Raw genomic sequence first — 14,538 nt, forward strand, 5'->3', positions numbered from 1 at the left:
ACTGAGTAGGTTTAAATAAATGACATCACAAACATTAGCCATACCAACTCTATGGAGACAGGGAAGTTATCAGTGAGAAAATGGATTCAGAGGGGTTAATGATTTTCCCAAGATCACATATCTAATTAATTAATGGATCCAGGCCTTAACTTCATATCTCACCCTTCTATATCCGAAACCCCTTCACCAATACCACACATTTCTTTGCATGCACAAATGACCAGAGGTAGATACGTGGAACGCATAATAGAAACACTTCAAGGGCACAAACTGCACCTTCCATTTCCTCTGTGATTCACCACAGAACTCCTATACAATGCTCAAGCACACTAAGTGCTCAAAAATACCGTTATCACCATCCTCAGTACACACATATTCACACACATACAGTGAGATAAAATTCGGGGAAAATGGATTAACTCAGGTGGTAAGACTATGGATGATTTTTTTCTCATTTTCATTTTGAAATTTGCATATTCCTTAACATATATGACTTGTTATTTTTGAAAATGAAAGGACACTTGTTAATCTCACAGGAATATATGCAGATATATCCCTGAGCTGAAGATTTCTTTAGTTCTGAATTAACTTCAGTATTACATTAAGAACTAAAATAAAATTATTTCTCTCTTGAATACAAAGTTTAATGTCAAGCAAATAAGATATTTGGTACAGTCAAAAATATAAACACAAAGACTTTGTGTTTATATTTAAACACAATAAATAACAGCAATGTAACAGTGAGAAATTAACTTTTCAAAAACACATTAACATGCCCTGTGTGAGTTATCTTAAAAATAATCCTATGGAAAAGGCAAAATATCCTTGTTATCATTTTGAAGGCTAAAAACCAATACTTGTTCGAAGATTCATTAAGTTGTTAGTATTAGAACTAAAACAATAATTAAACTCGCTGGCTCTAATCTCCAGGATATGTTAAGTAAAAGAAGCACGGTGGAGGAAAGTGTACATCTAGCATGCTACGCTTATGTAAGGGCTGGAGGTGGGGAACATAAATACAAATACATACATACACATATACATATGAACACATACACACACACACACAAGTATATATACACACAGAAAAACCCTTAGATATTTAGGAAACAGAATGATTAAATTATAAAACACAACTTTTTAAAAATTATTATCTGCACGGAGGAAAGTGGAAGCAAGGTAGACAGGGAGAGAAGTTAAATTTCTTAAATACCTTGTTTTGTAGATTTTAGAGCCATGTAAATTTTTTATGTGATTATAAAAGAAAATTAAATCAAATGGTTTTTTTAAAAAGCAATCCCTAAATATAAAAAGCAAAATGAAACTAGGACTGTGACAGCATAACCACACAAAAGAATTATTTCTTTAAATCGTAAGAATGTGACTATATAACAAAAGTGGAATATACACACCTTAAAGACAAAAAGAACTTCAAAGAAAGCTCAAACTGTTTTCAGTAAAAATACTCTTAATAATAATATTTTTATTCTAAAACTATTAATGTCATGTGAGACAAAACAGATAAGCAATTATGTTAATATCTTTAGCGACCAAGAGAAATGAGGTATGAATATAAAATAAGTCCCTGTAATTCTATAAATGTTTTTTGTTGTCGTTGTTGTTTTGGAGACGTAACCAAGGCTGGAGTGCAGTGGTATGATCTCAGGTCACTATGACCTCCTCTTCCTGGGTTCAACAGTTCTCATGCCTCATCCTCTTGAGTAGTTGGGACTACAGGTACATGCCACCATGATCGGCTAATTTTTGTATTTTTAGTAGAGGCAGGGTTTCACCTTGTTGGCCAGGCTGGTCTTGAACTCCTGACCTCAAGTGTTCTACCCACCACCTCCCAGAGTGCTGGATTACAGGCATGAGTCACCGTGCCCAGCCAGTAATTCTATATTTGAATTGGAAATAGTTGTGTAATTTCATGATTTAGTTTTTCTTAAATTAAAAAAAAAAGTCTTTTCTGTTGTCCACTGAAAAGCCCTCGAAACCATGAATGACAATAACCCGCAACAGTGAGTACCCCTAGCACTGGACTGTGGTCTCTAAATACCAATTCCACCAAAATGAAGTAAGGTTCCTTTTAATCTGCCAGTCTGAGGCAGAAACTAGATAAAATAAGCTTGGAACATGGCTTATTAAAGACAAAAAGAACTTCAGAAAGAAGTTATTTGAAGCTCTTGTCATCCCACAGAGCAAGGAAACTATTCAAAGAGTCCTGGAGTTGTGCCAAATGGTCTCAAGCACAAACTTAAACGAATTCCCTCAGGCCAAAGTTGGAATAACTTAAGCATCTATGAGAAGTAATCCATTGCAGTTATTAATATTTAAATCTATTACTTTATAGCAATTCTAAAACAGAACAAAACAAACAAAAAAACTTCACTGGTCACATTTAGGGGATGCTAGGGAACCAACTTAATTTTGAAAAATGGCAAATATGAGGGAAAAGTCAAACAGTTTAACTTGTTTTTCCTATATAAACTATACCACGAAGTAAATAAATACCTAAGGCGGGGAAGTTTCTCTCTATAGAAACATTCTTGCTAAGAAACAAAAGCAATGACAGACTGACGATATCACTATTTTACAGATTTTTTTCTTTCTTTCTTTCTTTCTTTTTTTTTTGAGACAGAGCCTTGCTCTGTCGCCAGGCTGGAGTGCAGTGGCGCGATCTCGGCTCACTGCAACCTCCGCCTCCCAGGTTCACGCCATTCTCCTGCCTCAGCCTCCCGAGTAGCTGGGACTACAGGCATTCGCCGCCATGCCCAGCTAATTTTTTGTATTTTTTAGTAGAGACAGGGTTTCACCATGTTAGCCAGGATGGTCTTGATCTCCTGACCTCGTGATCCGTCCACCTCGGACTCCCAAAGTGCTGGGATTACAGGCGTGAGCCACCGCGCCTGGCCCAGACTCTTAATAATAAAACCAGGCAGTTATCATCAATGATCACAAACATCCCCAAAACACACAAGTTAGTGTGAGTCTCCTGATGGAATTACATGATGAAACTGTCTTGCCAACAATTAAAAATACCAGCAGATCATACTTCTAGATTCAATTGCCAGGTTACAGAAATCAGAAAGTAAAAGTAGAGAGAGAAACATGTTAAATGACACCTTTAATAAGCCATAGGCAAAATATGGAAAATTCCTTTTTGAAAAAAAAAAAAAAAGATGGAGTCTTGTAATTATAATGCACTACAGCCTCAAACTCCCGGGATCAAGCCATCTTCCTGCCTCAGTCTCCTGAGTAGCTGGGACTACAGGTGTACATTACCTGTGCCCAACTTGAATGTGGAAACTTCTGCAGGACAAAGAAATCAGTTTTCTCCATTGAATAAATTCCACGATGGATGGAAGAATTGATAGAAAGGAAGGAAGGGAGGGAGGAAGGGAAGAAAGAAGTAAAAGAAAGGAAGAAATATATAGATTTAAAAGGACTTAAGACACACTTTAAACAATTACATTTTTTAAAGTGTCTTCAGAGATACATCAACACATTCAGGGATGAAATGCTATGAAGTCTGGGAGGAGAGAAAGTAGATGAGGGTAGAGATTAAATGAAATTGGCCATGAGTTATTATTGTGGAAAATGGGTGATGGGAACATGAAATTTTTTAAAAATAGTCTTCCAGTTTTGTATATATTTAAATTTTTCCACAATTAAAAAAAAAAAAGTCTCCAGCCTATAGTCTGAAATGTTTTCTTTACTTTTTTTTTTCTTCTTGAGACAGCGTCTTGCTCCATTACGCACGTGAGAATGTAGGATTACTGCTCACTGTAGTTTTGACCTCCTGGCTCAAGCAATCCTCCTACCTCACATGGGACTACAGGCACATGCCACCACACCCAGCTAATTTTTGCATTTTTTGTAGAGATGGGGTTTCACCATGTTGCCCAAGCTGGTCTCAAATTTCTAAGCTCAAGTGATCTGCCCACCTCGGCCTCCCAAAGTACTGGGATTACAGGCATAAGCCAACACGCCTAGCCCTAAAATGTTTTCAAATTGAACTGCAAACAATGAAGAATATTGACTAGATTATAGAATTAAGTACAAAAAGCTGGGCTCAGGGGCTCACACCTGTAATCCTAACACTTTGGGAGTATGAAATGGGAGGATTGCTTGAGCCCAGGAGTTCCAGACCAGCCTGGGCAACACAGTGAGACCGTGTCTCTAAAAAATATAGGTAGGTAGGTAGGTAGGTAGGTAGATAGATAGATAGATAGATAGATAGATAGATAGATAAGATAGATAAAAGAATTATAATCCATGCTATATACTAAATTGTTGTGTTATTATATATTATATATACTCATCCTTCATAAAAAGAAATTGACCTTTGAATGCAAAGAGGATAATTGACCTATAATTAATAAAGCACAGTTTCCACTTTTTTCCTGAAAGTAATTCAACTGTACTCTTTCATGCTTTTACAGTAACTTAATGCTTCTATTCAACTCCTCTCTTAATCTAAACAAATCCTTTGATTACATCTAGATGAAAGAGGTGAAGAGAAATGGGTTCTGCTTAAACATACAACACACACATATGCAAAATTTGGAAGTAACTAGTACCCTATGTGATGCTCAGATGATGAAGTTCATGATATTAACTGCATTTTCATTTTCTTAAAAAACAGGCAAAACATGACAAACTTGCTGAAATCTGCATAGTCTACCCACCTTATTATCCAGTTTTCTGGCTTCCATTTCAAACAAGACCACTCTATTATCTTTTATTTCTTCAGCTGAAATCTATGAGTAGATAAAGTGAGTGAAAGAAAATATGTTTTAGGAATTCTGATAGACACTTAAGCACTGATTTATTCTGTTATCTAATATAAAGACTACACTAATATAAATGAATTCTAAAATGTTTCATAAGAAAATGGCATCATTAAGAAAGATCTACCATTATTTCTTTTATGTGTGTGGAATAAAGATTTGCCCAAAATATGCCCAGGTCTGCATTAAGCAATGTCTTTTGAAATGTGGTTGCCCAAACTGGATCTTCCCCACTCAAGAGAAATGTCAAAACCCCAGAAGACTGAGAATACCCTCTGCACAACACTGAAGTTCCCTAATACTGAGAAGCATGAATAAATCATACCTAGAAAACTCTATACATTGATATTATCAGATCAATGTTTTTCATCCAATGTAACTGAAAAACTCATTCTACTTAAAAATAAGTATCAGTCTATCATGCCCCACAGCAAGGAAGCTAACTACTGATAATGTTCTCTTTCCCACAAAAATCAAAACCCCTGAACATTCTTACGCCTTTGGAAATCTAAACTGTAGCAAAATAGCTCTCAGAGAAATGTATTTGATGATCATGATAACCTTGATAACCTTGAAACATAGCTCTCTCAGGGAACTAGCCTTACATTCTCAGAGGGAGCTAAAGTTAAAATACTATCACTCCAGGCAGCAGTTAACTGTACAGACACTCTAGAAGATAAGGTTTACAGGCTTGGCATTATATGATGGGAAATGTAAAATACAATGATGCATATATTAATTTGCTTGAAGTCAGTAATCAGCAATGAAAAGCCCAGGTGGGAGGATGGGCAGCAGATAGCAAGCACAAAAAATGAAGGTAAAGAGTTTATAGGTTCAATGGCCATGTCATAATATAACATCCCTCTGGAATAAAATCCACTAGGGGAAATTTCTGTCATGTTGAGAGGACTATGTTTCGCCAGTAGAGAACCAAATTGATCCAGATTATTAAGCAGTTTACTTCCACAGAGGAGGGGCAGGTATCACCAAGGTGCACTGGACCTCTATGGGCAACTTAAAAAAACTGAAAGAAGGGATTACCACATTGCATGTTTCTCCTGGTTTGCACAATACATTTTCCGTTTGTGATAACTACAAGACAAGGGTGGACGGAATGCAACATTCAAGACTGAGTGGCAAAGCATGGCTGCAGAATATTTGTCTGATATGCACAGTTTCAGCATGTCCTATTATGATAAATCTTTCGAGACAAAAGACAAATATCTTATTTTTACCGTAATGCTCCCTTTCCCTGCAGGTCTGCCATTTTTCAGCACCAGTGGTCGAGTTAGCTTCTTACTGGAAACAATCTGTTAGAATTAGAAAGTGATACAAAGAGTCATTTCCCTTCAACCTATGAATTTTTAAATGAAATAGTTTCAGCAAAAAAGATTGAGTACAAGGTTCACTTAAAGTCATTAGAAATAGAAACATTAAGTTGGTTTCTTAAAGATTTAGATCATCTACATATTTAGGGCCAGGCACAGTGGCTCATGCCTGCAATCCCAGCACTTTGGGAGGCCGAGGCAGGCAAATCACCTGAGGTCAGGAGTTCGAGACCAGCCTGGCCTACATAGTGAAACCCCATCTCTACTAAAAATACAAAAATTAGCCAAGTGTGGTGGTGGGTGCCTGCGGTCCCAGTTACTCAGGAGGCAGAGGCAGGAGAATCGCTTGAACCCAGGAGGCGGAAGTTGCAGTGAGCTGAGTTCGCACCATTGCACTCCAGCCTGGGCAACAAGAGCGAGAGTCCATTTCAAAAAAAAAAAAGAAAGAAAAAAAAAATCATATACATATTTAAAACCCATTGGAAAAAACTTCTAAGGAGCCTACCCTGGCAGATACAATCTCCTTACCCACTAGTTTCTTAATCTCCTCGGTATGTCAAAGTTTAAATCATTCCTTGTAATGGAAAAAGAGGACCAGATTCTCATCGCATAAACAAATCACTTAGCTGAAACCTTCTAGGTAAAAGGTGGGCTTCAGAACACTCGATAAATGAGATTCAAGGCCACGTGCAGTGGCTCATGCCTATAATCCCAGCACTTTGGGAGGTTGATGTGGGAGGATTGCGTGAGCCCACAAGTTCAAGCCCAGCCTCAGCAACATGCCGAAACCTGTCTCTACAAAGTAATACAAAAATTAGCCAGGTGCCATGGCGTGTGCTTATAGTCCCAGCTACTTGGGAGGCTGAGGTGGGAGGCTCACTTGAACCCAGGAGGTCAAGGCTGCAGTGAGCTGTGATTGAGCCACTCTACTCCAGCCTGGGTGACTGAGTGAGACCCTGTCTCAAAAAAAAAAAAAAAAAAAAAAAAACCACAAAAAAAGGATTCGAGTTTTCTACTGAGACACAACTTCAATATTTAACTCCCATAAAATGTCATATTGCTTGAAGGAATATAGTATACCTAGGTTCTGTCAAACAGATATACCTCTGATATATCTCACAAATTCATAGGAATTTTAGCTACACTGGGATTTTTTCCCCCAAAAAATAAATACTTCCTTAATTTTTTCTTTGATATTATTTATCAAAGTTCCAGAAAACTGATCAGTTTCATATTGGTTTTGAGATACAGAAAACACCCATAATCTCCAAACAACTCAACCCTGAAAAATAAAGTTGTAAAAGACATATGTGAGTGACAAATGTCACATATTGAAAAAAAATTATTCCTCCCTCCTAAAACCTTCTTCAGTCTATACAAATGGTCATAATCTCTCCTTATGAATCAGATTAAAATAGGAGCAAAATGGTGAGCCACGAGACACGTCCCTACCCTGACCAAACTTGTCATATACCGGGAAGACACATAATTAAGCAACTATTAAAAAGTATGATAAGAAGTACTAGACAGTACCAAGTGAGCTCAGGAAAGGATTCCAAACTAATCTAGAGGGTCAGAGAAGGTTTATGGGGGGAATAAGGCTGAGTAAGAGCAAGCCAGGTAAAGTGGGTAGTGTTGGGGCATTGGAAGTCAGGAGGTGCCAGTCTCACTAGTTAGAAGAACAGAGAAGTTGCTGTTATCTTGATAGCATTTATGGCTTGAACATAACAAAACTATAGAGAACTCTGCAGCAGCTAAAGCGTTGGTATTACTTAATGAAATGCCTCATGAAGCCTCCCTTACTCAAAAGAATTAACAGGCTTTTCCATAAATACATAGTTCCTGCCCGTACAAAATATAAGATGAATTCTATAATGTTCAAGCCAAGCATATTAATATATAAACTGTCTTTAAAGTGATTACATGTTTTTCAACTTTAAAAATTAAATGATTCTTACCGAAAACACCAAATTCATTAAAACTTAGACAAAATAGAGTACAGTGGCTATGTATACTTACTTGTCCAAGGGTACATTCACATTCCCCTAAGAAGTCATCATCACTCAGCTCAATAGTTTTGTTGTCGATGTCATAAACCCCAAATTTCAATTTCTGAACCACTTCAAAGTAGTAATCAATAATAAATGTCTTGGAAAATTGGGGATTCAAGCAATTCTTAATCCTTTCTGTGCGCTCAACCTACACCCATCCCCCAAAACAAAAAAGTTTGTTCAGATCAAAGGTGCACTTGGATTTTCACATCTTTACGTACTAAACATAAACACAGGCATGACAACTAAAGGAAGTTTCTATATGTGTATGAAAAATTCTACAATCAAGGGCAAACTTTCACAAAAAACTCCATTAACAGATGAGATAGTGTTATTATTTTTAACATAAAAAAAAAAAATCCTGGCCGGGCGCGGTGGCTCAAGCCTGTAATCCCAGCACTTTGGGAGGCCGAGGCGGGTGGATCACGAGGTCAGGAGATCGAGACTATCCTGGCTAACATGGTGAAACTCCGTCTCTACTAAAAATACAAAAAACTAGCCGGGCGTGGTGGCGGGCGCCTGTAGTTTCAGCTACTTGGGAGGCTGAGGCAGGAGAATGGCTTGAACCCAGGAGGCAGAGCTTGCAGTGAGCCGAGATCACACCACTGCACTCCAGCCTGGGAGACACAGCGAGACCCCATCTCAAAAAAAAAAAAAAAAAAAAAAAAAAAAAACTACTTACATTGTTAAAAGGGTAATTCAGATGACTTTTTAAGTAAAGTATTTAACATTACCTCATACCACTGTTGACCACTTGTATTCAAAAATAACACACATAAAGGGTCTGACTTTGACCCTATATCTTTATCCAAAAGATTGGCACAGGAAACATTCAGCGACACCTTTGTGACACACTGGGCAGCCATGTCTTGAGTTCTGAGAAAACCAATAAAAAGAGAAAGCAAGTGAAACAATGCCTTTAAGAAGCACACTCATTCCTAACAAAAACAGGTGACTTCTTAAGATCAATTGTCATAATAAGCTTATAGAGTGAACTTGCTAGAATCCGACTGTTATATATGCCTCCTTGGGATGTGGGTGTCTATTAGCTCATTACAGTGATATTGCCTCCATCAGATTCTCTTGCTAGGATAAAATTCATTTACTGAATGACAGAAAAATGCAGCTTTTAAGATGGCTAATAAGACATACTAATCTTCTTGGCTGGGCTGACTCAGCCTGTAATCCCAGCACTTTGGGAGGCTGAGGCAGAAGGATGGCTTGAGCTTAGGAATTTGAGACCATCCTGGGCAATACAGCAAGACCTCGTCTCTACTAAAAATAAAAAATTAGCCAAGCATGGTGGTGTGTGCCTATAATCCCAGCTACTAGGAAGGCTGAGGCAAGAGGATTGCTTGAACCCAAGAGATTGAGCCTGTAGTGAGCTATAATTGTGCCACTGCATTCCAGCCTGGGCAACAGAGACTCTGTCTAAAAAAAAAAAAAGAAAAAACTAATCTTCTTTTTACCTTAACTATAAATTTTATCATTCAGAAAAACTCCAAGTATTATCTTGATTCTTCACTTAAAGGTATGCCTAACATTATACTACAAAACAGATTAAGTTTTATTTTTATTTGTTTATTTAACAAGACACCGAGTGGGATATTTTCTGTTTTCACAGATTTTTTGGCTAAAACCAAAAACCCCAAAGCCCCCTTTCCCCCTACTCTACCCCCAGCTCCCAATATTTTGCAGCCGTGGTTCTCAATATTGGCTGCTTCCTGGAATCATCTGGGGAAGCTTTCAAAGCTACTGATGCCGGAGTTCCACTTAAAGAGATTTTAACTAGTTTAGGGTACAACCTTGACATCAGCTCCTTGGATGATTCTAATGTGTAGACAAGGTTGACAAGCCTACTGTTCTACAGAGAGAAGGTGTGGTCCATCTTCCCTTATGACTTGCTAAGAAATATCAGAGTTAGCTTAACTTCCATAGACCCCTCCTTCCTCAGTATCCAATCAAAATATGAAAAGGACTGGGGATAGGGTGGAGCACATGATGGGGGCTGGACTTGAGAAGGAATTCAGTATTGCAGGTGAGCTGCCTTCATCCGTGAACCCAGGGAATGAAAGGGGATGCAGGTGTCACCAAGAAAAGGAACTAGGCATTGCATTTCCCATTTGGATGTCCACTTAGCCAGTGGACGTTGATGGTGCTAGGGCAGGTTCTGCAGGAGAGAAGGTACCTACTACCCTAGAGCTACTGGCAAACATCCTTACAATGGGGTAAGATATAATGCCCTTTGCCCCTCACTTTGAGATTTAGCTGAAGTTCTAGGACCACAGAAACAAATCCGCTCATTATCTTGTTATATTTAAATATGGCAGTAGGATTCCTGTGCTGTATAAAATGCCTAAGCAAATCTGAAATAACAAAGATTACCATTAGAAGAGCCTTTGTAATGTCAAAAACAACTAACGTCTTATAAAAAAAATTGATAATTCTATTGAACTCTCTAAAAATAGTAGCAGTTCTTAACACATGTCAAAAATCAATACTAAGATTCCTAAATAAATAAAGACTAAGAAAAATGAAGTAGGTTGCATAGTCTTAGAAGTAGCTAGAAATCCCATTTAAAAACAAAGCTGGCTGACCACCATGGCTCACACCTGTATTCCCAGCAGTTTGGGAGGCCTAGGCAGGTGGACTACTTGAGGTCAGGAGTTCAAGACCAGCCTGTCCAACATGGTGAAACCTCATCTCTACTAAAATACAAAAATTAGCTGGGTGTGGTGGAATGAGCCTGTGATCTCAGCTACTCCGGAGTCTGATACGGTAGGAGGATCGCTTGAGACTGGAAGGCAGAGTTTGCAGTGAGCCAAGATCATGCCACTGCACTCCAACCTGGGTGACAGAGTGAGACCCCATCTCAAAAAACAAAAACAAAAACAAAAACAAAACAAAAACAAACAAAATATATACAAGATATATATATTTAAACAGTCCTAGTATACAGTAAGTGCTCACATTTTATCATTATTATTATTTTATCACTATCTGCCTCTAGGGTTTGATCCTTTCTTATCTATCCCATGTTTCTTATTTTTTTATTATTCCATTGCATGATTATCCTGATTATTCCAATCCATACTAAGGTGTTCCTTTGAATTCCTATTGCACTAATAGTAACAGATTACTGAATTACAGGAACAAGATCAAATTTGGGGTAATGCACACCCCCAATTTTTTTTTTTTGAGATGGAGTCTTGCTCTGTCATCCAGGCTGGGGTGCAGTGGCACAATCTCAGGTCACTGCAACATCCGCCTCCCAGATTCAAGCAATTCTCTGCCTCAGCCTCCCGAGTAGCTGGGATTACAGGTGCCCACCACCACGCCCTGTAGAACCCTCCACCTGGCACTTGCTGTGTGACCACGTATAAGTAACTTCAACTCCCTGAGCCTAGATTTCCTCATCAGTAAAAATGGAGATACTGCAAGTAAATTTGTAAATCTGGCATGTGCCAGGCATCCTGTCTTTTGTATCTAATATAGAATCTGTAAAATAAATGTTAGTTGTATGATTTTTTTTTTTTTGCATAATGTAGTTTAGAGTCTTGTAAGTTGTATGTCAGCAGTACCAAGCATAATGCAGTGCCCTGTGGATGAACATAGAATGAGCAATGATTGCTAAAGCTTCCAAAAAAAACATGTAGAGGATTCTCTACCAGCCAGCAGAAAAGTCTTCAAATTTCCAAGGATGGGGAGAATTCAAGAGAGAATGCAGACATCTATGTGTGAAGTCAGTCTCACAGCAAAGAGACACCACATATCAGAAGAGCATTATTTTTTTTCCCTAAAAATGCTTATACAAAAGCTACAAAAACAACATGCCAGGCACAACTGATTATTTAACAAATTGCTGACAGTTACACTACTGCATTGCTGCCAGGAAACAAATTTCCTCTATTAGCAGCATTGCCCTCTGAAAATGACTCTGACTGTGGCCTCAATTTTATCCTGAAACCATTATGGCTGAATGGCAAATGGAAGAAATTACATAAACACCAGCGTCTGGAATCTTGTTAATAGTAATATTCATGAAGATGCTGTTCTCATTTCCTTTTAATGTAATTATCCAGTACATGATATACAATTTTTTAAGAGAGCAATAGCATATTTTATCCACAAATCACAATGGGAGCTGGGCATATTGGCTCATACCTGTAATCCCAGCACTTTGGGAGGCTGAGGCAGTAGGATCACTTGAGCCCAGGAGTTCAAGACCAGCCTGAGCAACAGAGACCTCATTCTCTTAAAAAAATATATATATATATTAGCCAGGCATGGTGGTGCGTGCCTATAATCCCAGCTACTTAGGAGGCTGAGGCAGGACAATCACTTGAACCTGGGAGGCAGAGGTTTCAGTGAGTGAGACTGCACCATTGCACTCCAGCCTGGGTGACAGAGCAAGACTCCATCTCAGAAAAAAAAAAAAGAAAGAAAGAAAGAAAAATTTAAAAAATTAGCCAGCCAAGGTGGCATGCACCTGCAGTCCCAGCTACTCGGTAGGCTAAGGCAGGAGGCTCACTCAAGTCCAGGAGTTCAAGTCCACAGTAAGCTATGCACTGCAGCCTGGGTGACAGAGCAAGACCCTGTCTCAAAAAAAAAAAAAAAAAAAAAAAAAAAATTATGAAGGAAAATAAAGCAAATGTTTTATACTCTTTTAGTGTGAAAGATTTGGCTGGGATAAGTTACCTGGCAAAGAATAAACGAGCAACTAAAGAATAATTCTATGTAGTATTTTACTCCTTAAAGAGCAGGATAGAAAACACAAATAATCCCTAGGATTAGACAATGGCTTCCTACTGTACAGATTATTACTTATTGGACAATAATTTGATCCAAACACCTCCTCTGAAATGCAAATAATCCCTAGAAATACCAAACATATCAATCATTCTCCCATTCACCCTAATGTTCTGCATCAGTATTATAACAGAGATAAACCTAAGGAACTGAGAATTAAGACCTAATATTTATTTATTTATTTTTATTATTATTATTTTTTAAATTTATTTATTATTATTATACTTTAAGTTGTAGGGTACATGTGCATAACGTGCAGGTTTGTTACATATGTATACTTGTGCCATGTTGCTGTGCTGCACCCATCAACTCGTCATTTACATCAGATATAACTCCCAATGCAATCCCTCCCCCCTCCCCCCTAACCCCTCCCCATGATAGACCCCGGTGTGTGATGTTCCCCTTCCCGAGTCCAAGTGATCTCATTGTTCAGTTCCCACCTATGAGTGAGAACATGCGGTGTTTGGTTTTCTGTTCTTGCGATAGTTTGCTAAGAATGATGGTTTCCAGCTGCATCCATGTCCCTACAAAGGACACAAACTCATCCTTTTTTATGGCTGCATAGTATTCCATGGTGTATATGTGCCACATTTTCTTAATCCAATCTGTCACTGATGGACATTTGGGTTGATTCCAAGTCTTTGCTATTGTGAATAGTGCTGCAATAAACATACGTGTGCATGTGTCTTTATAGCAGCATAATTTATAATCCTTTGGGTATATACCCAGTAATGGGATGGCTGGGTCATATGGTACATCTAGTTCTAGATCCTTGAGGAATCGCCATACTGTTTTCCATAATAGTTGAACTAGTTTACAATCCCACCAACAGTGTAAAAGTGTTCCTATTTCTCCACATCCTCTCCAGCACCTGTTGTTTCCTGACTTTTGAATGATCGCCATTCTAACTGGTGTGAGATGGTATCTCATTGTGGTTTTGATTTGCATTTCTCTGATGGCCAGTGATGATGAGCATTTTTTCATGTGTCTGTTGGCTGTATGAATGTAAGACCTAATATTTAAAGTGGTATCTGATATGTCAAATTTAAGGCATCTGGTCATTCCCATGCCCTGGCTGAAAATCCTGAAGTCTTATCTACTTTCTCTTTTCTCATTCCTCCTTAAACCTACTCTTAGATTTATCCAGTAAAGATGCGACAGAGATTCTGCCTACTAGAAACCCAAATCACTCTCAAACATGGAGATACAGCCCCTTCCCCATCCCCAGAGTCACAACCTTAACTTCAGGTCTTCTATATCTGTCACCTGCCTAACATAATAGTCTCCTAATGGGTATTCCCACTGCCATTTTCTCTCCATTCACATTATGATTTTATCACTTCTGATTAAAAAGTGATAGTCCAATAAACTAAGCCTAGAATTCACGGCTCTGCCAACATCTACCCCTAGTCTACCTGAACAGCTACCTCTGCCCATTCAAGTTCTTCAAGATCCACTTCAGGCCGGGCATGGTGGCTCACACCTGTAATCACGGTACTTTGGGTGGGCGAGGCAGGGGATCACTTGACGTCAGGAGTTCAACACTCATCATGACCA

General features: G+C 38.4%; 1 protein-coding gene across 3 annotated transcripts in view; it reads right to left on the reverse strand.

Moving 5' to 3' along the window:
* The window catches only part of CPNE3 (copine 3), a 49,846-nt gene that overhangs the window by 25,892 nt on the left and 9,416 nt on the right, over positions 1 to 14,538 (reverse strand). For all 3 annotated transcript variants that reach the window (XM_050801230.1, XM_050801231.1, XM_050801232.1), the window contains exons 3-6: positions 8,907 to 9,048; positions 8,141 to 8,320; positions 6,029 to 6,103; positions 4,692 to 4,763 (exon numbers count right to left, since the gene is read on the reverse strand). In XM_050801230.1, the coding sequence (XP_050657187.1) occupies positions 4,692 to 4,763; positions 6,029 to 6,103; positions 8,141 to 8,320; positions 8,907 to 9,038 (459 nt within the window). In that variant the 5' untranslated portion in view covers positions 9,039 to 9,048. The remainder of the gene's footprint in view (positions 1 to 4,691; positions 4,764 to 6,028; positions 6,104 to 8,140; positions 8,321 to 8,906; positions 9,049 to 14,538) is intronic.

Source organism: Macaca thibetana, chromosome 8 (genome assembly GCF_024542745.1).
Source record: "Macaca thibetana thibetana isolate TM-01 chromosome 8, ASM2454274v1, whole genome shotgun sequence".
Classification (NCBI taxonomy): domain Eukaryota; kingdom Metazoa; phylum Chordata; class Mammalia; order Primates; family Cercopithecidae; genus Macaca; species Macaca thibetana.